Source organism: Lucilia sericata, unplaced genomic scaffold (genome assembly GCF_015586225.1).
Source record: "Lucilia sericata isolate MDLA Ls3-8-SP2 unplaced genomic scaffold, ASM1558622v1 Contig000234F_arrow, whole genome shotgun sequence".
NCBI classification, from domain to species: domain Eukaryota; kingdom Metazoa; phylum Arthropoda; class Insecta; order Diptera; family Calliphoridae; genus Lucilia; species Lucilia sericata.
The window spans coordinates 400,001-424,286 of NW_023994261.1; the positions used below are offsets into that span (position 1 = coordinate 400,001).

Consider the following 24,286-nt stretch of genomic DNA (forward strand, 5'->3'; position numbering starts at 1 on the left):
CATTAAATCTTTAAAAGAATTAGATGCTTTGGACGCCTTAATAAATGATAATAATGTTAATGAACTGGTAAGCTTTTTGATTTTCTAACTCTGCATCTACATTTGTATTTAAGTTTTATTAAAACTATAATAAACATATTTTAGATTGCTGTTGTCCATCAGCTCTTGGCACCCCATGGCATTGTTAAAAATATTGTAACGGTTATGTCAGTTGAATGTATTATGGAATGTAATGTTGATGGACATCATAATAAGAGACGTTTATTAAATAGTAAAAAATTTATGGATTTACTGTTTCGTAAGTGTTTGGTAGATGCGTCCCGTTATTTTTAGTTACTTTTTCATATTTCTTAACAATTTTATAGAAGCTGCCTATTATGATGGTTATAGTCATAAAATGTTTTTGGAACATGTACGTCGTGGTTTTAAAATGGTGAAAAATCGTCATAATAAAAATTTATGTCGTCACCGTCAAATGGAACGTCAAAGACGGGAACAACTGAGTGTCAATGATTCGCTAGAGGTCGATGAAATACCCGAAGATTTTATAAAAACAGAAGAAATATATTTTGAATGAAATTCAAATCCGTTTTTTTTTTTTTTTGTTTCGCGCATTTAATTATATGTCTATAGTATAGTCTGTAATCTAGTCGATAGTCTATAGCCTAGTGTATAGTCTAGTATATAGTCTAGTTCATAGTCCAGTCCATTGTCTAGTCTATAGTATAGTTTTTAGTCCAGTATTTAGTTTAGTCTATAGTCTAGTCTATAGTCTGGTCTATAGGCTGGTCTAATCTATAGTCTGGTCTAATCTATAGTCTGGTCTAATCTATAGTCTGGTCTAATCTATAGTCTGGTCTAGTCTAGTCTATAGTCTAGTCTATAGTCTAGTCTATAGTCTAGTCTATAGTCTAGTCTATAGTCTAGTCTATAGTCTAGTCTATAGTCTAGTCTATAGTCTAGTCTATAGTCTAGTCTATAGTCTAGTCTATAGTCTAGTCTATAGTCTAGTCTATAGTCTAGTCTATAGTCTAGTCTATAGTCTAGTCTATAGTCTAGTCTATAGTCTAGTCTATAGTCTAGTCTATAGTCTAGTCTATAGTCTAGTCTATAGTCTAGTCTATAGTCTAGTCTATAGTCTAGTCTATAGTCTAGTCTATAGTCTAGTCTATAGTCTAGTCTAGTCTATAGTCTAGTCTATAGTCTAGTCTATAGTCTAGTCTATAGTCTAGTCTATAGTCTAGTCTATAGTCTAGTCTATAGTCTAGTCTATAGTCTAGTCTATAGTCTAGTCTATAGTCTAGTCTATAGTCTAGTCTATAGTCTAGTCTATAGTCTAGTCTATAGTCTAGTCTATAGTCTAGTCTATAGTCTAGTCTATAGTCTAGTCTAGTCTATAGTCTAGTCTATAGTCTAGTCTATAGTCTAGTCTATAGTCTAGTCTATAGTCTAGTCTATAGTCTAGTCTATAGTCTAGTCTATAGTCTAGTCTATAGTCTAGTCTATAGTCTAGTCTATAGTCTAGTCTATAGTCTAGTCTATAGTCTAGTCTATAGTCTAGTCTATAGTCTAGTCTATAGTCTAGTCTATAGTCTAGTCTATAGTCTAGTCTATAGTCTAGTCTATAGTCTAGTCTATAGTCTAGTCTATAGTCTAGTCTATAGTCTAGTCTATAGTCTAGTCTATAGTCTAGTCTATAGTCTAGTCTATAGTCTAGTCTATAGTCTAGTCTATAGTCTAGTCTATAGTTTAGTCTATAGTCTAGTCTATAGTCCAGTCTATAGTCTAGTCTGTAGTCTAGTCTATAGTCTAGTCTATAGTCTAGTCTATAGTCTAGTCTATAGCCCAGTCTATAGTCTAGTCTGTAGTCTAGTCTATAGTCTAGTCTATAGTCTAGTCTATAGTCTAGTCTATAGTCTAGTCTATAGTCTAGTCTATAGTCTAGTCTATCGACTAGTCTATAGTCTAGTCTATAGTATAGTCTATAGACTAGTCTATAGTCTAGTCTATAGTATAGTCTAGTCTAGTCTAGTCTAGTCTAGTCTATAGTCTTGTCTAGTCTAGTCTATAGTCTAGTCTATAATCTATAGTCTAGTCTATAGTCTAGTCTATAATCTATAGTCTAGTCTATAGTCTAGTCTATAATCTACAGTCTAGTCTATAGTCTAGTCTATAGTCTAGTTTATAGTCTAGTCTAAATCTAGTCTATAGTCTAGTCTAAATCTAATCTATAGTCTATTCTATAGTCTAGTCTATAGACTAGTCTATAGTCTAGTCTATAGTATAGTATATATACTAGTCTATAGTATAGTCTAGTCTATAGTCTTGTCTAGTCTAGTCTATAGTCTAGTCTATAATCTATAGTCTAGTCTATAGTCTAGTCTATAATCTATAGTCTAGTCTATAGTCTAGTCTATAATCTACAGTCTAGTCTATAGTCTAGTCTATAGTCTAGTTTATAGTCTAGTCTAAATCTAGTCTATAGTCTAGTCTAAATCTAATCTATAGTCTATTCTATAGTCTAGTCTATAGTGTAGTCTATAGTCTAGTCTATAGTCGAGTCTATAGTCTATTCTATAGTCTAGTCTATAGTCAAATCTATAGTCTAGTCTATGGTTTAGTCTATAGTTTAATCTATATTGTAGTCTGTGTTCTAGTCTAGTCTACAGTGTAACCTATATTGTAGTCTATAGTCTATTGTGCAGTCTATAGTCTAGTTTATAATCTGGTCCATAGTCTATATAGTCTGGTCTATTATACAGTATATTCGATTGTTTATTGTACAGTATAAAGTACGGTCCATAGTTTGTAGACTAAAACAGACTATGATGATACATTTTCGATAAAAATTAGAGATAAAACTCATTCATTGGTTATGAATTACTGACAAATCGTGTAATTTCGGTCGCAATGGGTTTTAAAATTACGAATGAGAGTGTGAAGTATGAGTGATTGTTTTGTGTGAACATGACAAAAGTAAACTGATTATGTACATTATGTGTGTATGTGACAAAGGCAAAACAGCTGTTGATGTATGTTGACCATCTGGTATAAATTCAACAAAGTGTCATCACTAACAAATTAAAATCCATATGACAGAGAAGCGATGTTTTAGTAAATGACATTTCATGCAGGAAAACAAATGTATTGATGAATTTTAATAAAAATACAGAAAAAAACATAAAAATTTAGAAAGAGTAAAGAAAAATAAGTATAAATAATGGATTTAAATGAAAAAGTTGAAGAATTGGTAAGAATAACGGCTGCCTTGAAAAATGAAGTCAACGAATTAAAAGGCAAAGATGTTTATATGCATTTAGACGAATTGGAAGAGGAGAAGGAGGCATTAAAACATGATATACTGGATTTAAAAAGTAAATATTTTCTTATTTTGAAAACAATGAAATGTAAATTAAATTGGTTTCTTTTAAAACATAGATTCCTTAATGCAGCAAAATGAAAAGATTTTATCGTTAATAAGAAAACAGAATGACAAACTAGTGGAGACCATAGAGGCGGACAAGTTAGCACCACAATTGGTGTTTAGTAAGAAAATATCACAATATTCTAAATTATTTCCCATTAAAACTCTGGAGGAATTGGATGCTTTGGAGGCCTTAATTAATGATAATAATGTAAATGAACTGGTAAGTGGGTTTGATTTGACAATATTTAAGTTTAAATAAAACAATAATATAATTTTTTTAGATAGCAGTGGTCCACCAACTTTTGGCTCCCCGTGGCATTATTAAAAACCTTGTATCGGTTATGTCTATGGAATGTATTGTGGAATGTAATCTTGATGGTCTTCATAATAAGAGACGTTTATTAAATAGCCCAAAATTTATGGATTTACTGTTTCGTAAGTTTAGACGGCGATACCCTTAACATTTTCAGTTAATGTTGTTGTTTTTTGTATAGAAGCTGCTAATTTTGATGGCTACAATCAAAAAATGTTCTTAGAGCAAGTACGTCGTGGTCTTAAAATGGCCAAAAATCGTCATAATCAAAATTTATCTCGTAATCGTCAACTGGAGCGTCAAAGACTGGAACAACAGAGTGCCACCGACTCGTTTGAGGGTGAAGAGATAACACCCGAAGCTTTTATAAAAACAGAAGAGATATTTTTTGAATGAAATTATTTTTTTTTTTTAATTTTTAAGTTTTTTTTTTAATTAAATAAATGTGTGAATTATGATTTTTATTTAAATACCAAAGAACCAGTTAAAAATTTATATTAAAGTACGTAGATCTAGAACGATTCTAAACATCCTTATCAACTTTGGTTTCATACAACATCAAAAACTATTAAATTTGATTTTATAAAAACATAACTTAAGTTAAACTTAAAAACTATTTGTACATATTTACATAAACATCTAAATATTTACACATGAACTTAGCCCTAATAAGGCTCTAATCAAAATCAGCTTCTTCAGTTTTTATAATAAATTGTTCAACCGTCTCTTGCATTTGGGCTTGTTCCTGCTGTTCCCGCAGTTTCTGTCTCGCCTGACAATTATTTTTGTGTATGCGATTCTTAACCATGCGCAACGAACGTCTTAAATCATTTAAAAACATTTGATTATTATATTCTTCATTATCATTGCGACTGGCCACTGTGGAAAAAAAGAACAAATTTTAATATTTATTAATTTAGAATAGGTATAGTCTAGCATTAAATACTTACTAAATATAATATCAATAGTTTTGGGGAAATTTAATAATCTTTTTTTATTATGATAACCGTCTACATTTATTTCCATTATAAGATTTTCGGACAAAACATTTGAAATACTTTTCGTTAGACCTTTGGGTGCTATCAGGGCCTGGACTATAGTGATCTGTGGAAGATAAATGTGTCAGAAGTAATTGTCGAGAATCATTTTATATCAAAATCTGCAAATAATTTAAAAAATTACGGCAACATTAAAAAAAATCTATAGTCTAGGCTACAGACTAGTCTTTTACTTTGTCCATTGTCTAGTCTGTAGTCTAGTCTATTTTATAGTTTAATCTATAGTCTAGTCTGTAATCTAGTCTATAGTCTTGTCTATAGTCTATTCTATAGTCTAGTCTATAGTATATTCTATGTCTAGTCTATAGATTAATCGATAATCTAGTCTATAGTCTAGTTTATAGTTTTGTCTCAAGTATATAGTCTAGTCTATAGTCTAGCCTACAGTCTAGTCTATAGACTAATCTATAGGCTAGTCAATAATCTAGTCTATAGTCTAGTCCATAGTCTACTCTATAGTCTACTCTATAGTCTAGTCTATAGGCTAGTCTAGTCTGGTCTATAGTCTAGTCTAGTCTATAGTCTAGTCTGGTCTATAGTCTAGTCTAGTCTATAGTCTAGTCTGTAGTCTAGTCTGTAGTCTAGTCTGTAGTCTAGTCTGTAGTCTAGTCTGTAGTCTAGTCTATAGTCTAGTCTATAGTCTAGTCTATAGTCTAGTCTATAGTCTAGTCTATAGTCTAGTCTACAGTCTAGTCTATAGTCTAGTCTATAGTCTAGTCCATAGTCTAGTCTATAGTCTATTCTATAGTCTAGTCTATAGTCTAGTCTATTTTATAGTCTAATCTATAGTCTAGTCTGTAATCTAGTCTATAGTCTAGTCTATAGTCTATTCTATAGTCTAGTCTGTAGTCTAGTCTATAGTACATTTTATAGTCTAGTCTATAGATTAATCGATAGTCTAGTCTAGTTTATAGTTTTGTCTATAGTCAAGTTTATAGTCTAGTCTATAGTCTAGCCTACAGTCTAGTCTATAGACTAATCTATAGGCTAGTCAATAATCTAGTCTATAGTCTAGTCCATAGTCTACTCTATAGTCTACTCTATAGTCTAGTCTATAGTCTAGTCTAGTCTGGTCTATAGTCTAGTCTAGTCTATAGTCTAGTCTAGTCTGGTCTATAGTCTAGTCTATAGTCTAGTCTGTAGTCTAGTCTATAGTCTAGTCTGTAGTCTAGTCTATAGTCTAGTCTGTAGTCTAGTCTATAGTCTAGTCTATAGTCTAGTCTATAGTCTATTCTATAGTCTAGTCTATAGTCTAGTCTATAGTCTAGTCTATAGTCTAGACTAATCTATAGGCTAGTCAATAATCTAGTCTATAGTCTAGTCCATAGTCTACTCTATAGTCTACTCTATAGTCTAGTCTATAGGCTAGTCTAGTCTGGTCTATAGTCTAGTCTATAGTCTAGTCTGGTCTATAGTCTAGTCTAGTCTATAGTCTAGTCTGTAGTCTAGTCTGTAGTCTAGTCTGTAGTCTAGTCTGTGTAGTCTATAGTCTAGTCTATAGTCTAGTCTAGTCTGGTCTATAGTCTAGTCTATAGTCTAGTCTAGTCTGGTCTATAGTCTAGTCTATAGTCTAGTCTGTAGTCTAGTCTATAGTCTAGTCTGTAGTCTAGTCTATAGTCTAGTCTATAGTCTAGTCTATAGTCTAGTCTATAGTCTAGTCTATAGTCTAGTCTATAGTCTAGTCTATAGTCTAGGGTATAGTCTAGTCTATTTTATAGTCTAATCTATAGTCTAGTCTGTAATCTAGACTATAGTCTAGTCTATAGTCTATTCTATAGTCTAGTCTGTAGTCTAGTCTATAGTATATTCTATAGTCTAGTCTATAGATTATTCGATAGTCTAGTCTATAGTCTAGTTTATAGTTTCGTCTATAGTCTAGTCTATAGTCTAGTCTAGTCTATAGTCTAGTCTATAGTCTAGTCTATAGTCTAGTCTAGTCTAGTCTAGTCTAGTCTATAGTCTAGTCTATAGTCTAGTCTATAGTCTAGTCTAGTCTAGTCTAGTCTAGTCTATAGTCTAGTCTATAGTCTAATCTATAGTCTAGTCTATTTTATAGTCTAATCTATAGTCTAGTCTGTAACCTAGTCTATAGTCTAGTCTATAGTCTATTCTATAGTCTAGTCTGTAGTATAGTCTATAGTATATTCTATAGTCTAGTCTATAGATTAAACGATAGTCTAGTCTATAGTCTAGTTTATAGTTTTGTCTATAGTCAAGTTTATAGTCTAGTCTATAGTCTAGCCTGCAGTCTAGTCTATAGACTAATCTATAGACTATTCAATAATCTAGTCTATAGTCTAGTCCATAGTCTACTCTATAGTCTACTCTATAGTCTAGTCAATAGTCTAGTCTAGTCTGGTCTATAGTATAGTCTAGTCTATAGTCTAGTCTATAGTCTAGTCTGTAGTCTAGTCTGTAGTCTAGTCTATAGTCTAGTCTATAGTCTAGTCTATAGTGTAGTCTACAGTCTAGTCTATAGTCTAGTCTATAGTCTAGTCTATAGTCTAGTCTATAGTCTAGTCTATAGTCTAGTCTAGAGTCTAGTCTACAGTCTAATCTACAGTCTAGTCTATAGTCGAGTCTATAGTCTAGTCTTTATTCTAGTCTATAGTTTAGTCTATAGTCTAGTCTATATTCTAGTTTATAGTCTAGTCTATAGTCTAGTCTATAATCTAGTCTATAATCTAGTCTATAGTTTAGTCTACAGTCTGGCCCATAGTCTAATCTATAGGCTATTCTATAATATAGTCTATAGTCTAGTCCATATTCTAGTCAATAGTCAAGTTTATAGTCTAATTTACTGTATAGTCTAGAAGAATACGATAACAAAATCTGCATTCAACAATGTCTGAACTCCCTAATCAAACACCAAATTTCGGTCCAACAAAATAAAAAACTAACAGTGTAAAATATTATTATGTATACCCTTACAATATGATTTTCATTTTCATCGGTAATCTCCGTCTCAAATTTTTCCAAATCTTTCATATTTTCCAAAGGAAATCGTCGAGAATATTCCGATATTTGCTTGCCATAGAAGACATGAGGTAATGGATGCTCCGCCTCTATAGTTTCATTCAATATACCCGTTTGTTTCGATAATAAACTAATAATCAATTCATTTTGCTGCTGTAAGGTCTCTGTAAACATAAAACCAATAAGTGGGTTAAAAGTTTTGTTTTTGATTTATAAACAAATAAAAAATACCTTTTAAATCTTTAACTTCTTTACGCAAATCTCTTGTTTCTCTTTTTAATTTTTCAATTCTTTCATTTACAGTAGACATTATTGTAATTATTTTGGTTTTTTTATTTGTCTTTGCTTATTTTTTCTTTATTACTGCTTCTTTGTAACTCAAAACGTGTTGTGTTTGCTTATTCATCCACTCATCATCAGCATGAAATGTCTCATGAAATAGAATTCATTATTTGACAGCAACAACTTGATGTATGCATAGTAAGCAGAAAAGAGAGGGAAGACGATAAGTACTTTTTTGCTTTTAATTATCATCCCTATGAAGTTATCGAACGATAAATGTTTTTTTTTGTTTGGCCAATAGCTTGTCAAATGGAAATCAATGTAAAGTTAGAAAAAATTAGATATCCTTTAAAAATATTAAAATTATTTAAAAAACAACATTATTTATTACATATTATGCACTTACATACTTACTTTATTTACTTTTTATCAACAAAAGTCCATTTTATTTTAAAAATTTCCCTATATTTGTAATTGAACTATTTTCATTTACTTTGCCTTTAATTTCCTATAATAACCTTCTCCAAGGGAGTCCCCCTTAAAAGTCTATTTGTTTTATTAAAACCATAAATGTTTATATTTGTACAGCTTGTGGTGATTTTTTTTTTAAATAAGAGAACAAATCTTTTCTTATCAGTGTTTTTTTGTAGATTTCTTTCTTATTGCGGTATTTTACCCACTATTCAATGTATCTGCTAACTTATTGTAGGTATTTTATATAAAAACTAGCTGTTAGATCATATTTCAAACACAGTTTCGCTTAGACAGTGTATCAGTAAGAGATCAAGTAACAACAAAATCTACATCAACATGAAATTCGCTGCTATTTTTGGAGTTCTAGTGGCTTTCATCGCCTTCATTGGTTGTTTTTCGACTACCAGCGCTTCTCGTGATGCCCGCCCTGTACAGCCCAGATTTAATCCACCACCACCCAGACCACAACGTCCTATTATCTATGATACACCTATTAGAAGACCAGGTCCAAAAACTATGTATGCTTAAGTTTAATTTTAAAGTTGTTTACATATTAATAGAAAAATGTTAAAAAAAATGTTTAAAATCTTATTTAATTAATCGTTCGGGGCAAACTTGTGGCGGTTCTAATCTGAAATAACAAAGAAGTTCTTATTATAGACTAGATAGAGGCTGTGGGTAAGCACTAGACTAAACTATAGATTCGGCTATTAACTAGTCTATTGATTAAACTGTTGTCTAGGCTATAGACCAGTCTATAGACTGGACTAGATTATAGACTAGACTATAGGCTAGAGTATAGACTAGTCTATAGACTAGATCATAAACTTGACTATAGTCCAAACTATAGAATCGACTACAAAGTAGGATATAGACATATACTATAGTGCAAACTATAGATTGGACTACAAAGTAGGATATAGACATGACTATTGACTTGATTATAGACTTGACTATAAACCAGTCTATAGTATAGACTATAGACTAGACAATAAACTAGACTATACTATAGACAGGACTATAGACAAGATTATAGACTGTACTACGGTCTAGTCTTTAAACTAAGCTATTTGCAGATTAGGTAGGTAGGTTGATAGGAGGATGTATACTACATCAAATCCGAAAAAATACACCTAGGCCACTATCAGGCCTGTTGTGTGCTCCTTATCATGAAAAAAGGGAACTGAATGAATTATTTTTCTGTGTTTAGAAACTCAGTTTCCTGATTCCTAAGAATCTTCCAATCAGTGTTACGTCAGGAATGTTATTTCCGGAATAACATCACTTCCAAGATACTTGCAGATTAATAGATCTCCAAACTTCATTTATTAATACAATTAAAAAGTACAAACTTTTAAGTTAATCCATACAAAAACAAAGATTACACACTATTTAACAAGAAATCCATTTATTCAGATACTTTCCATTCTAATGGATCCTTCGGTCTAGTTGTGCGACAAAATGCTGAACATTTATTACTGCCACAAGTTTCACATGGATACCAACATCCGGGACACATTGCTATCAGACAGTCGCAGGCATCGTATTCATTTTGTTTACGGTTGGCCATCCATTCGTAAACATCTTCTTTGAAATCTTTGTTGTTGTTACCTTTGCCCAGCGGACGTCCTCTACGTTTTTTGGTGGTATTCATTTTTATGTTTAATATTATTAAATTTGTGGTCTTCAAGGCAAAGGAGGAGATTTTTTTGTAAATAAAAAAACGTTAAGAATTTTGTTTCTGTTGACAAATTCACCTTGCAATGTTGCATTTGTGGAAAATATGCCGTTATTTAAGGGTTACCAAATTTCTTTTTATTAAATAAAAGTTAAAAATTTTATTTACGAGTTACCGATTTGTAGGAAAATATCGAAGTTGACTTTATTCTTGTGAAATAAGTAAATAAAGTTTTGTCATAGACTAAACTATAAGCAATGCTCGAAATTAGAATATAGACTAGTCAGTAGACTAGATTATAGGTTAGACTTTAGACTAGATTATATACTAGACTAAAGAATAGGCTATTAGACCAGACTATATATAGACTAGACTAAAGACTATACTATAAACCATACTATAGATTAGATTGTAGACTAAAGAACAGACTATTGGCTAGACTAAAGACTATACTATAGACTAGACTATAAATATACTAAATATATATAGAATAGACCATAGACGAGACTAAGGACTCGACTATAGACTAAAGTATAGAATACACTACAGACCAGTCTATAAATTAGACTAAAAACTAGACTATAGATAGAGTAGATCCCACCTAGACCATATAATAGACTAAACTATAGACTAGACTACTAGATTAAAGTCTAGTCTACAGATTAATAATCAAGTTCAAAAATAAACTCAAATTTCTTTATAAAAAAAAAAACGAAATACTTTATTAAAAACAATTTAAAACAATAAATTTAAATTAAAGAACTCTGTGACCACTGATGCACTTCCGTGGGTAGAGCCTGGTAACGTTGTACGGCCTGATTTATTTGCGTATAGGTTAAGGCCAACCTGTGCATTTCAAATTCCTTCTGAACTTTACAACTGGTAGACGTCAAAGGCAAAAGCAACTCCACATTGCGTAAATGTTCAAAAGCCTTTAGAACCACCGACCTCTCCACGCCCTGCATAGCCGAAGAAACTTTGGCAAATTTCGTAAATCTTGAGAAGATAATTTCAAAATTAAAAGGATCTCTGTCATAGATTTCCGAATGATGTTTGATGGCTATAATTAGGCATAATTCCAAAACCGACAAGCCACATAAAAGTTCCACCTTATCATCGGACTCGTAAGAGGCTGTTAGTTGAGCTATTTGTTCTGGAGTAATTTGAGCTTCTATATTGGCATGCGGCTGCATTTGCGCCACTAGACGAAAGATAAAAGTTTTGAGTAAAGATTCACTAACATCAAAATCAAATATGGCCTGTAGCGACTTGTTGACTGTGCTGTTTTTAAGTAAATTTTGTATATTTTTGTTCCAAGCATCAGAGATTTTCTTGTTGAATTTATATTTGGCGGGTTGGAAATGATTGCGATGAAAAGTCAATTCCTGGGAATTTAAATTCTTAAGAGTTTCCACCCTTTCGGCTTGTTCTTTAAGTTCTTTATCACTGGGTATGGTTAAAAGATCTCCAAAGAGTTGTAGGTATGCCTCAAAACGTTCAGCATTTGGAAATATAAACACTTGACGATGGGAAAAGCGGGATTTGACACGTTTCTCTAGCAATTCTATAACATCCAAGCGACAAGTAACACCCAAAACACATATTGGCGCTTGGGCACTTTGTGAGACATCAAACAGATTGTAAAGTAGTGTTTGGTTATGATGAGCACAAAATAAATCAAATTCCTCCAGAATAAAGACCACACTTTTGGATTTTCTATTGCCAGCCTTGAGGCAAGCCAATAAAAATGCTAAATTTTCAGCAAACGAACCAAACACTTTGCCATCTGTGGCATTTTCTAATTGCATTTGTACGGTGGCCGATTTTAAGGCCAATCTATCATCAGTATGAAGATTACCATCTAGATGCACAATCAAGGTATTCGTAACGAAATCTTTGTTCTTCATTAAATCCGCCAAAGTGGCATTAATGAGCTAAAATTGCATTAAAATTTAATTCTTAATTTCTTTTCATTATTTTTTCGTAACATACCGTAGTTTTTTCCCGATCCTCTGGGTCCTATTAAAAGCAAAGAATTCGATTCTCCCATTTCGGCTGTGCGCTGCAATAATTGTCTAACATTTTCTCGTTCATTTTCGTGCCCCCGAAAGGTGGTTGTAGTCTTTTTGCAAACGTTCTTTAAGAAATCTACGTATTTTTAATAATTCTTCACTGTGATCCGGCATTGTTAGAGCAAATTTAATTGATAATTTATGTTTTTTATTTGAATATTAAGGAAGTTTGAGTGTTTTTGTTAACATCAACTTTGTTTTATGTTTACAAATAAACAGCGCCAAATATAGTGATGACACTAGGCACAATAACAATGCTATCGATTATGTTATGCAGCTTGAGTTTTGCGTGCCAAATCAAATACATGGTTGGGAAAGATAAGAGGGAGGGGCAAACAAGGATGGAAGGGGGTAAAGAGGGAGAAAAGAAAAAAAAGAGGGAGAAAAGAAAGGAGGGAAGTGCAAGGGAAGAGTGGAAAGAAGCAAGCAAAAAGAGGTAGAAGGAAGGGAAAAAGAAAAGAGGGGGCCGCGAGAGGAAGAAAAGGACCCGGGGGGCCGCAGAGGAACCAGAGGAAAGAACGGCGGGGAGCGAGAGGGCGACGGGCGCGAAGGGAGGAAAAGGCAACGGGCCGACAGCAGCGAGCGAGCGAGCGAGCGAGCGAGCGAGCGAGCGAGCGAGCGAGCGAGCGAGCGAGCGAGCGAGCGAGCGAGCGAGCGAGCGAGCGAGCGAGCGAGCGAGCGAGCGAGCGAGCGAGCGAGCGAGAGAGCGAGCGAGCGAGCGAGCGAGCGAGCGAGCGAGCGAGCGAGCGAGCGAGCGAGCGAGCGAGCGAGCGAGCGAGCGAGCGAGCGAGCGAGCGAGCGAGCGAGCGAGCGAGCGAGCGAGCGAGCGAGCGAGCGAGCGAGCGAGCGAGCGAGCGAGCGAGCGAGCGAGCGAGCGAGCGAGCGAGCGAGCGAGCGAGCGAGCGAGCGAGCGAGCGAGCGAGCGAGCGAGCTAGCGAGCGAGCGAGCGAGCGAGCGAGCGAGCTAGCGAGCGAGCGAGCGAGCGAGCGAGCGAGCGAGCGAGCGAGCGAGCGAGCGATCGAGCGAGCGTAGCTAGCGATCGCTAGCTATCTATCTAGCTATCTATCTATCGATCTATCTATCTATCTATCTATCTATCTATCTATCTATCTATCTATCTATCTATCTATCTATCTATCTATCTATCATAATTGTATAAAAAATCTTGAAGTTTCCACTCTCTACTGCACATGAACTATTTATCGGATTTTTTGAATAAAAAAGTAAACGCGACTTCTAAAATAAGTAAAAATAATGATGGAATCGTTCCGATCGCTATAAACATAACATTTATTTGACAAAGGTACTTCATGAGGGGATGTAGCTCAGTGGTAGAGCGCTCGCTTTGCATGTGAGAGGCCCCGGGTTCAATCCCCGGCATCTCCAAAACTTTTTATTATCTTTTAAAATAAAATTATTTTAAAAATAAAAATTTTGATGGAAGAGTTTGTGTATACAACAGTTTGCGAATTTGGAACTTCTGTCTTTTGTGGATAATTTTCCAAAAGGATGGCCACGGATTATTTATCAAAGTTCAGCGAAGAATCAGTTTTGCTGCTTTAAAAGTCAAATTATATGTTAATTCTTTAAGCTACATACTTTTAGTTATGTAATCAAAATTATTTTATGGCCCAGAGTTGCATTTTTGAGCTGTAATAAAGCTTTGTTTTCGAAGCTAAAATTTATTATTTTTCAAAATTGCAACATACATATTTCTAAAAATTAGTTTATCGGATATGATTTCCTCTATTGTTAATGGGTTTTGAAGCCAGGGCTGGATAATTGGGGATGTAGCTCAGTGGTAGAGCGCTCGCTTTGCATGTGAGAGGCCCCGGGTTCAATCCCCGGCATCTCCAAAATTGTATTTTCTTAAACAATAAAAGTTAAAAAGCAAATTATCAACTGGTGGAGGCCCCTCCACTGGAGGGACAAAAAATATGTATAAAATTAAAATAAAAGGATATTGTGGAATGAAATAATTTAATAAAATCAGTTTTAATAACAAAAATCGAATTAGGTAAAATAATTAAATGTTATAAATAATCGTTATCAGATTACACTTTTTAATTTTATAATTAGATATTGACAAAAGTATGAAAATATAAGTTACTGCAGATATGGATGTCTTGCGAAATATTGACTTTATGCAACTGATAGGAGGAACAAACACCATTTTTACTCGTTATGAAAGAAATTTGACCTTTCCGTATAAACACCTATTTTACCTTTACGAGACAACGGATTTTTACATTGACGTAAGCAGTTGTTAGCTGTATTTTGACAAGGTCGCCCCAAAGGGGATGTAGCTCAGTGGTAGAGCGCTCGCTTTGCATGTGAGAGGCCCCGGGTTCAATCCCCGGCATCTCCAAATTCATTATTTTTTTCACAATTTTGAAAGTCTCAAAATATTTTATTAAATCTTTAAGGATGGAGAGAATCTTAATAAATAAAGGTCTACTGCAAATAATTGGCTAACTTTACTTGGTCATTTAAAATTGGTGTAGAATGGATTTTTGGTTCAAAAATCGGGATAACGCAATAGCTATTTGGCAGGATCTTTAATATAGGGGATGTAGCTCAGTGGTAGAGCGCTCGCTTTGCATGTGAGAGGCCCCGGGTTCAATCCCCGGCATCTCCAAGGATTACTTTTTATGTGCCATTAATATCTAAACCGACTGAAGTCGTATCACAAATAAGTTTGTAATATGATATTATCGTTAAAATCATATTACAGACAAAATAATTTGTCGGAGAGGGTACTGCTTCTATTATTTATAAGTCTTGGTTTAAAAATCTGGGCAAGGATAATTTAACTTGACAGGATCGCAATATGGGGGATGTAGCTCAGTGGTAGAGCGCTCGCTTTGCATGTGAGAGGCCCCGGGTTCAATCCCCGGCATCTCCAAATAGTATTTTTTGTGCACATTTTTATACAAAGTTTGTAGAAAATATTAAAATAATTGATAATATCGGATACTATATGAAAACGCCCTTAATATAATAGAGATGGGCGTGTCAGTCACTTCTTATTGATATTTGTTGATTGAAAAAAATCAAATTATAATGTTCATCATAATTACAATTTATTTGACAAAAATATAGATTTTTTATGAAAAACAATTAAAAAAATTACAAGTTAAAGAAAATAAAGTTTATTTTTCTAAATAAAAAGTTTCGATATAATGAAATTATATTTGGACAAATGTCATTTTATGGGGATGTAGCTCAGTGGTAGAGCGCTCGCTTTGCATGTGAGAGGCCCCGGGTTCAATCCCCGGCATCTCCAAAGCTACTTTTTTAAATGTTTATTTGGTTCAACTTATATAAAAATAAAAAAACTGCAATATAATTGCTAAATTTTTGATGCATTTTACCATTTTCCACAGATTTTTATATAAAACTAGCTGTGCCCAGTGCGCTTCGCTAGATTTTCAATTAATTAGAACCCTATAAGTTTGATTTTATAAATCTTGTCTCAATATTCCAGAAACCTCTAAAAGTATTAGTTAAGTAACGAAAAAGTACCAAAAGTATCGTTTTATAGAGTTTTATTTATTCATGACTCAGCATGTTTGATTTCATAGTTATAGACATTTTAAAAAGTACCATACGAATAACGATAACAGTATTAAAAAGTCGATAGATTCTCATTTATTCAGGCCTCTGTATGTCTAATTAAATTTTTTATCATTCAATACATATTTCAAAAAACTCAAAAAGTACCAGATGAATAACGAAAAAGTACCACAACTTTTTTATAAATTATAATTTACTCAGGATTCATTTTATGTTTATAATTACCAACGATAAGTTGTATTAAAGTTGTGTTGTTTGTACCTTTTTATTAGCTCAAGAAATAATAATTATCCGTTTTTACCCCCTAAATTTTCGGATTACCAAAAATCACTTCTACTGTGAAATAAATAAAAAAATTTATATATAATGTCTTTTACTTTTTTGTAAGCCATAAAAACTTTTTGGCAAACCATAAAAAATTGCACCTAATTGGCAACACTATTTATTTTTAACCTATAAAACCGATAACAATGTTCTCACTAAAACAATGTTCCCACCCAGGTTAATACTGACATTAGTCTGCCATCGACAAAAGGGGATGTAGCTCAGTGGTAGAGCGCTCGCTTTGCATGTGAGAGGCCCCGGGTTCAATCCCCGGCATCTCCAATTGGAATTTTTTTAATTTTTTTAATCATACCAGGCATGGAAATTCAGTACTTTTTTATTTCTAAAAATACCTCGGTACCCCCATAACTTATTCGCTACTTTTCTAACTAATAAACTTTTGATAAGCATATCAGTTCTAGTCTATAGTCTAGTCTATAGTCTAGTCTATAGTGTAGTCTATAGTCTATTTATAGCCTAGTCTATAGTCTAGTCTATAGTATAGTCTATAGTATAGTCTATAGTCTAGTCTATAGTATAGTCTAGTCTATAGGGTAGTCTATAGTCTAGTCTATAGTTTAGTCTATAGTTAGTCTATAGTCTAGTCTATAGGCTAGTCTATAGTCTAGTCTATAGTCTAGTCTATAGACTAGTCTATAGTCTAGTCTATAGTCTGGTCTATAGGCTAGTTTATAGTTTATAGTATATATATAGTTTAGTATATATATAGTATATATATAGTTTAGTACTTTAAAACCTAAATGTTCCATACCTGGTATATAGATTACTTACCTTTATTTTTGATGTTGTTGTTGTAATAATGTAACAAAAACATATTAATGATTTGCTAATATAATCCCCCTCTTATACTACCATTCAGCATCACTCTCTTTAGTGTTTGACTGCTTACGAATAGCCCTGGAAACGACCGCTTTTTAACAATTGCCTGAACAAATTTTGCATATTACACATGTTTATTAAATTTTCTCATACTTTTTCCATTAATTTCTAAAACTTTTTTTATCAATAATTTTATATACTGTTATAAATTAACATTTGTTTAATATTATACAACAAAAATATTATATTATTAACAATTAATTAACGTTTTAGCTTAATTTAAACAGTATGATTAATCCTAAACAATCGAACACTTTAGAAATATTAAGAAAAACTAATGAAATGGAACAATAACAAAAAGCATCCATCACTTATTGCATTTTGTTGTTATTGTTTTCAAATGAAGTACTAATAATAACAACAACATCAATGACAATTTCTATTACCATTTGTTGCTTTAGTTATTTGTCTTCTTCTTTAGTTGCGAAAAATTTCTAAAGTGTTCGGTTGTTTAGTGTCAATAGTCCTGTTTAAAATTAATCTAAACATTAATTAATTGTTAATATTTAAATAATTTTGTTGAAATTTGTTTATAAATACCTTTATGGAAAAATGTTTATATAAAAATGTTAAATTATTAGTTTTAAAAAGTGTTTTAAAATTTGCTAAAAATTCAATGCAATTTTGTTAGGCCGAGCCGCGTTCGGAGGTTTTCTTTTGTCGGGTTATTCGTTTTGTTAAGTGATGAGAAAGCATTAATAAAAGGGGGTAATGGTAGAGTTTGCAAAGAAAAAAAATTTGTTTGAAAAAAAGTCTGAGGGGAAAAGGAGTGAAAAATAATGAAAAAAAGTAAAGAATAAGGGTTGGTGGGTTTGTATGTAAATATGTATGTGTTGGAAAATGGAAATATTGTTTTTGTATGTAAGGAAATACAAACTGGAGAATATCGTTATTTGATCAACAAAGAAAATGGTGAGTGATTTGAAATAACTAGTACAATTTGCTTTTGTTTCTTGATTAAATGTATTTTTAATTCTGACCATAAAAAGTCCATGGTCTTTGCTAAAGAACAATTTATAATCTATACTAAAGAACAGTCTATAGTCGTTAATATAGAGCAGTGTTTAGAACTCTTAATAGTCTTGACTATAGAACAGTCTATAATCTTGCTATTCTATAGTCTTGATTATAGCATAGTTTATAGTCATGACTATATAACAGTCTATAGTATTCTATAGTCTAGTCTATAGTTAAGTCAATAGTCTGGATATTGTCTAGTAGAAAATGAATTTAGTACTTTAAAACCTAAAAGTGTTACTTTTGTTATAAGTTAGTACTAGGGTTCTATAGTTGAAACGAAAAGTCGACTTTTCTACTTTTTGCATTTAGTTAAAAGTCGACTTTTCGACCTTTCGACTTTTTCCATTTTATGAAAAGTCGATTTTTCGACTTTTCGACCTTTTTCATTTATTTAAAGTCGACTTTTAGACTTTTCGACTTTTAGTATTTTATAAATGGTCGACTTTTCGACTTTTTCCGACTTTTCGACTTTTTTCGACTTTTTCGACTTTTTCCGACTTTTTTCGACTTTTCGACTTTTTTCGACTTTTCGACCTTTTTCGACTTTTTCCGACTTTTTGATTTTTTACGACTTTTTGACTATTTTCGATTTATTTCGACTTTTTTTCGACTATTTTCGACTATTTTTTTACTTTTTTCGAGTTTTTCCGACTATTTCAGAGTTTTTGACCTCTTTTCCACTTTTTTAAAATTTTCGACTTTTCGACTTTTTCCGACTTTTCGACTTTTTCGGACTTTTCTACTTTTTTCGACTTTTCGACTTTTCAACTTTTTTCGACTTTTCGACTTTCCGATTTTTGACTTTTCGACTTTTTTTCGACTTTTATTTACAAAGTCGACTTTTCGACTTTTTTCATAGACGATAGTCGTGTTATCAACTTTTTGGAACAAAATAGTCGACTTCGACTTTTCGACTTTTTATAGAACCCTAGTTAGTACTAGGGTTCTATAAATCGACTTTCGAATAATCGAACAATCGACTTTTTGTCGAAAAAAGTCGAAGTCGACTATTTTGTTCCAAAAAAGTCGATAACTCGACTATCGTCTGTGAAAAAAGTCGACTTTGTTAATAAAAGGCGAAAAGTCGAAAAAGTCGAAGAAAGTCGAAAAGTCGGAAAAAGTCGAAAAAAGTCAAAAAGTAAAAAAAGTCGAAAACTCAAAAAATAGACGAAAATTTTAAAAAGTGGAAAAAAAGTCAAAAACTCTAAAATAGTCGGAAAAACTCGAAAAAAGTAAAAAAATAGTCGAAAAATGTCGAAAAAGTCAAAAATAATCAAAAGTCAAAAAAATCGAAAAGTCGAAAAAAATCGAAAAAGTCGGAAAAAGTAAAAAAAAGTCGAAAAGTCGGAAAGTCGAAAAGTCGACTATTTACAAAATACTCATAGTCGAAAAGTCGACTTTTAATTAAATGAAAAAAGTCGACTTTTCGTTTCAACTATAGAACCCTAGTTAGTACTATTTAAAAATTTCAATTTTCCATGCCTGATTATAATTATACCATAATAAAAGTTCATTGAACTTCTTTTTTCCATAAAATTGGCACAGTTAAATTTCATTGCGTTTATATTTTTTGTATGCAAAACACAATCATTTGGTTTTCACTCTAAAATCGTGTGTGTGTTAATAAAATGCACTTTTTTATTATATAGGGGGGTCTTTTGCCAAAAACAGATAAATGACCACTTAAAAAGGTGCAGCCAGCAGCAGTCTTTTATGGCAGCATTCATTAATTGTATTTATTAAAAATAAACCTCACAAAATCAGTTATGGTTAACAATAATAAACAAAAAGAAAAAGGGTTTAATTTCTTTCTTTTCTTGCCTCTAAACTATGTCACAGTTATTAAAAACAATAAAACTCCTTTTCTTTTTTTGTTTGTTTATTACGCACGTCATTGTTGTCAAAAAAAAAAGATGGTGGTGACATAAATTTGTTTGTTTACATTTCACTTGTTGCTATTTTGTTTGTCTCTTAACAAATAAAGTTATTTTTTTCAGCTAAATGTCTGCAAAAAATTTAAATAATTTTTAATTTACACAATTAACATGATTTATTGTTATACAAAAAATATGTTAATTACACTTTATTATTACATATGTATATGTAAATAAAGTTAGTTTGAAAAAAAAACAAAGTTTTAAAATCCGTTTAAAACTTTTTTTTTTTGAAAATTAGAGAGGAATCTGGGTAAGAGTTATAAGGCAGATGAAAGACGCCAGTTTATTTAATCAGCTGAATATGGTTAAAAAACGAAATATTTTTATTAGTTTTGTTTGTTTTCGCTTAATTAATAACAATCATTAGTCAGCAGAATATAGGCGCCATTTAAGAAAAAATATTTTGGCAAATCAATAATTACAATATTAGTTTTAGTTCTTTCCTTCTCGGATCAATATTAACAACCTATAGATATGAATAGTCTGTACTATAGATTAGTCTATAGTCTGGAATATAGATTAGTCTATAGTCTGGACTATAGATTAGTCTATAATCTGGACTATAGATTAGTCTATAGTCTGGACTATAGATTAGTCTATAGTCTGGACTATAGATTAGTCTATAGTCTGGACTATAGATTAGTCTATAGTCTGGACTATAGATTAGTCTATAGTCTGTACTATAGATTAGTCTATAGTCTCGACTATAGATTAGTCTATAGTCTCGACTATAGATTAGTCTATAGTCTGGACTATAGATTAGTCTATAGTCTGGACTATAGATTAGTCTATAGTCTGGACTATAGATTAGTCTATAGTCTGGACTATAGATTAGTCTATAGTCTGGACTATAGATTAGTCTATAGTCTGGACTATAGATTAGTCTATAGTTCTGGACTATAGATTAGTCTATAGTCTGGACTATAGATTAGTCTATAGTCTGGACTATAGATTAGTCTATAGTCTGGACTATAGATTAGTCTATAGTCTGGACTATAGATTAGTCTATAGTCTGGACTATAGATAGTCTATAGTCTGGACTATAGATTAGTCTATAGTCTGGACTATAGATTAGTCTATAGTCTGGACTATAGATTAGTCTATAGTCTGACTATAGATTAGTCTATAGTCTGGACTATAGATTAGTCTATAGTCTGGACTATAGATTAGTCTATAGTCTGGACTATAGATTAGTCTATAGTCTGGACTATAGATTAGTCTATAGTCTGGACTATAGATTAGTATAAGTCTGGACTATAGATTAGTCTATAGTCTGGACTATAGATTAGTCTATAGTAAGTCTGCGACTATAGATTAGTCTATAGTCTGGACTATAGATTAGTCTATAGTCTGGACTATATTTTAGTCTATAGTCTGGACTATAGATTAGTCTATAGTCTGGACTATAGATTAGTCTATAGTCTGGACTATAGATTTAGTCTATAGTCGGACTATAGATTAGTCTATAGTCTGGACTATAGATTAGTCTATAGTCTGGACTATAGATTAGTCTATAGTCTGGACTATAGATTAGTCTATAGTCTGGACTATAGATTAGTCTATAGTCTGGACTATAGATAGTCTATAGTCTGGACTATAGATTAGTCTATAGTCTGGACTATAGATTAGTCTATAGTCTGGACTATAGATTAGTCTATAGTCTGGACTATAGATTAGTCTATAGTCTATAGATTAGTCTATAGATTAGTCTGCAGTATGGACTCTCGATTAGCCTATAGTCCGGACCATAGATTAGTCTACAGTCTGGACTATAGATTGGTCTATAGTCTGGACTATAGATTAGTCTACAGTCTGGACTATAGATTAGTCTATAGTCTCGACTATAGATTAGTCTATAGTCTGGACTATAGATTAGTCTATAGTCTGGACTATAGATTAGTCTATAGTCTGGACTATAGATTAGTCTATAGTCTGGACTATAGATTAGTCTATAGTCTGGACTATAGATTAGTCTATAGTCTCGACTATAGATTAGTCTATAGTCTCGACTATAGATTAGTCTATAGTCTCGACTATAGATTAGTCTATAGTCTGGACTATAGATTAGTCTATAGTCTGGACTATAGATTAGTCTATATTCTGGACTATAGATTAGTCTTTAGTCTGGACTATAAATTAGTCTATAGTCTGGACTATAGATTAGTCTATAGTCTGGACTATAGATTAGTCTATAGTCTGGACTATAGATTAGTCTATAGTCTGGACTATAGATTAGCCTATAGTCTGGACTATAGATTAGTCTATAGTCTGGACTATAGATTAGTCTATAGTCTGGACTATAGATTAGTCTATAGTCTGGACTATAGATTAGTCTATAGTCTGGACTATAGATTAGTCTATAGTATAGACTATAGATTAGTCTATAGTCTGGACTATAGATTAGTCTATAGTCTGGACTATAGATTAGTCTATAGTCTGGACTATAGATTAGTTTATAGTCTGGTCTATAGATTAGTCTATAGTCTGGACTATAGATTAGTCTATAGTCTGGTCTATAGATTAGTCTATATTCTGGTCTATAGATTAGTCTATAGTCTGGACTATAGATTAGTCTATAGTCTGGACTATAGATTAGTCTATAGTCTATAGATTAGTCTATAGTCTATAGATTAGTCTATAGTCTATAGATTAGTCTACAGTATGGACTATAGATTAGTCTGCAGTATGGACTCTCGATTAGTCTATAGTCTGGACCATATATTAGTCTATAGTCCGGACCATAGATTAGTCTACAGTCTGCACTATAGATTAGTCTATAGTCTGGACTATAGATTAGTCTACAGTCTGGACTATAGATTAGTCTATAGTCTGGACTATAGATTAGTCTATAGTCTGGAATATAGATTAGTCTATAGTCTGGACTATAGATTAGTCTATAGTCTGGACTACAGATTAGTCTATAGTCTGAACTATAGATTAGTCTATAGTTTGGACTACAGATTAGTCTATAGTCCGGGCTATAGATTAGTCTATAGTCTGGACTATAGATTAGTCTATAGTCTGGACTATAGATTAGTATATAGTCTGTAGATTAGTCTATAGATTAGTCTATAGTCTATAGATTAGTCTATAGATTAGTCTATAGTCTATAGATTAGTCTATAGTCTATAGATTAGTCTATAGTCTGGACTATAGATTAGTCTACAGTATGGACTATAGATTAGCCTACAGTATGGACTATAGATTAGTCTGCAGTATGGACTCTCGATTAGTCTACAGTCTGGACTATAGATTAGTCTATAGTCTGGACTATAGATTAGTCTACAGTCTGGACTATAGATTAGTCTGTAGTCTGGACTATAGATTAGTCTATAGTCTGGACTATAGATTAGTCTATAGTCTGGACTATAGATTAGTATATAGTCAGGACTATAGATTAGTATATAGTCTGGACTATAGATTAGTCTATAGTCTGGACCATAGATTAGTCTATAGTCTGGACTATAGATTAGTTTATAGTCTGGACTATATATTAGTCTATGCTCTGGACTATTGGATTAGTCTATAGTCTGAACTGAAGTTCAGTCTATATTTTACTTACTTTGCTGTAGGTAGGGGCTCTCATAAAGTTGTTAATTATTTAACCATCTTCTTTTACATAGCGCAGTTGTTTTTAAAAAAATATCGCATTTCATTAATTTCATGTTTTTATTGTAAAACTTATTTACGCCAAAAGTCCAGAGAACACTTCTCTAAAGAAAGAAGACAAAATCCAAACAACTTGGGGAATTCCAATTTCACATTCAAATGTGATTTTTAAATGAATATTTAAATTTTGTTTTAAAATTATTGGTATTTTAAAAGATTTTTATTTATTTTGTTTTTTTTATTTAGCTCTTTGTAATTTTTTATTATTTAATGAATTTTTAATGATGTTTTGTTATTTTGTTAAATAAAAAAAAACAAGAAAGAAAGAAAAACAATATATTAAATATTTTTGTTTTATGTAAGAAAACAAAAAAACAAACGTAACCAGAGTCCAGTTTTGTTTTCTGTACCCAATTTTTATTTCAAGAGGAATTTTGTGGATTTTTATGGAACTTTGATAATGCCGACTTATTATATATAATTGATTCTATTTGTTTATTTTTTATTTAAATAAATTTGACAAATTTTGTCTGAAAAAACCCAAACCAGTTAAATTTTAAAATATACGAGTTTTTTAAAGTGGCGCGTTCAATGGCGACTGGGCAGCAGCACTTTCTTTAAAAGGAAATTAAAGAATTTG

The 24,286-nt window shown here is 32.2% G+C and overlaps 5 protein-coding genes and 7 non-coding genes across 12 annotated transcripts in view; 10 read left to right on the forward strand and 2 right to left on the reverse strand.

Annotated features, from left to right (window-relative positions):
• LOC119602476 overlaps positions 1–585 on the forward strand; it is a 1,062-nt gene extending 477 nt beyond the window's left edge. Inside the window, exons 2-4 of the mRNA XM_037954021.1 lie at positions 1–67; positions 145–298; positions 366–585. The exon at positions 1–67 is cut by the window's left edge and continues 142 nt beyond it. Coding sequence (XP_037809949.1) covers positions 1–67; positions 145–298; positions 366–577 — 433 coding nt within the window. The 3' untranslated portion in view covers positions 578–585. The remainder of the gene's footprint in view (positions 68–144; positions 299–365) is intronic.
• Positions 586–3,074: 2,489 nt separating this feature from the next.
• Positions 3,075–4,175, forward strand: LOC119602475. The gene is made up of 4 exons (XM_037954020.1): positions 3,075–3,374; positions 3,439–3,647; positions 3,709–3,862; positions 3,922–4,175. The coding sequence occupies exons 1-4, from the start codon at positions 3,221–3,223 to the stop codon at positions 4,134–4,136; spliced, it is 732 nt and encodes a 243-aa protein (XP_037809948.1). The 5' UTR covers positions 3,075–3,220; the 3' UTR covers positions 4,137–4,175.
• Positions 4,176–4,385: 210 nt separating this feature from the next.
• Positions 4,386–8,331, reverse strand: LOC119602477. Its single transcript, XM_037954022.1, has 4 exons — positions 8,006–8,331; positions 7,730–7,938; positions 4,691–4,844; positions 4,386–4,619 (listed from the first exon to the last, which is right to left on the reverse strand). The coding sequence occupies exons 1-4, from the start codon at positions 8,082–8,084 to the stop codon at positions 4,417–4,419; spliced, it is 645 nt and encodes a 214-aa protein (XP_037809950.1). The 5' UTR covers positions 8,085–8,331; the 3' UTR covers positions 4,386–4,416.
• Positions 8,332–8,783: 452 nt separating this feature from the next.
• On the forward strand, positions 8,784–9,107 carry LOC119602472. The gene has a single exon (XM_037954016.1). The coding sequence runs from the start codon at positions 8,867–8,869 to the stop codon at positions 9,056–9,058; it is 192 nt and encodes a 63-aa protein (XP_037809944.1). The 5' UTR covers positions 8,784–8,866; the 3' UTR covers positions 9,059–9,107.
• Positions 9,108–10,906: 1,799 nt separating this feature from the next.
• On the reverse strand, positions 10,907–12,534 carry LOC119602480 (origin recognition complex subunit 4). The gene is given in 4 exon segments (XM_037954025.1): positions 10,907–12,142; positions 12,201–12,209; positions 12,211–12,324; positions 12,326–12,534. Coding segments are annotated over 4 exon segments (1,377 nt in total). The 5' UTR covers positions 12,395–12,534; the 3' UTR covers positions 10,907–10,957.
• A 1,060-nt stretch (positions 12,535–13,594) lies between these two features.
• On the forward strand, positions 13,595–13,666 carry Trnaa-ugc. Its single transcript has one exon. It is a non-coding gene; the product is annotated as a tRNA-Ala (tRNA).
• A 398-nt stretch (positions 13,667–14,064) lies between these two features.
• Trnaa-ugc lies at positions 14,065–14,136 on the forward strand. Its single transcript has one exon. It is a non-coding gene; the product is annotated as a tRNA-Ala (tRNA).
• Positions 14,137–14,576: 440 nt separating this feature from the next.
• On the forward strand, positions 14,577–14,648 carry Trnaa-ugc. The gene has a single exon. It is a non-coding gene; the product is annotated as a tRNA-Ala (tRNA).
• Positions 14,649–14,846: 198 nt separating this feature from the next.
• On the forward strand, positions 14,847–14,918 carry Trnaa-ugc. Its single transcript has one exon. It is a non-coding gene; the product is annotated as a tRNA-Ala (tRNA).
• A 195-nt stretch (positions 14,919–15,113) lies between these two features.
• Trnaa-ugc lies at positions 15,114–15,185 on the forward strand. Its single transcript has one exon. It is a non-coding gene; the product is annotated as a tRNA-Ala (tRNA).
• Positions 15,186–15,494: 309 nt separating this feature from the next.
• Positions 15,495–15,566, forward strand: Trnaa-ugc. Its single transcript has one exon. It is a non-coding gene; the product is annotated as a tRNA-Ala (tRNA).
• An 824-nt stretch (positions 15,567–16,390) lies between these two features.
• Trnaa-ugc lies at positions 16,391–16,462 on the forward strand. Its single transcript has one exon. It is a non-coding gene; the product is annotated as a tRNA-Ala (tRNA).
• Positions 16,463–24,286: the final 7,824 nt, after the last annotated feature.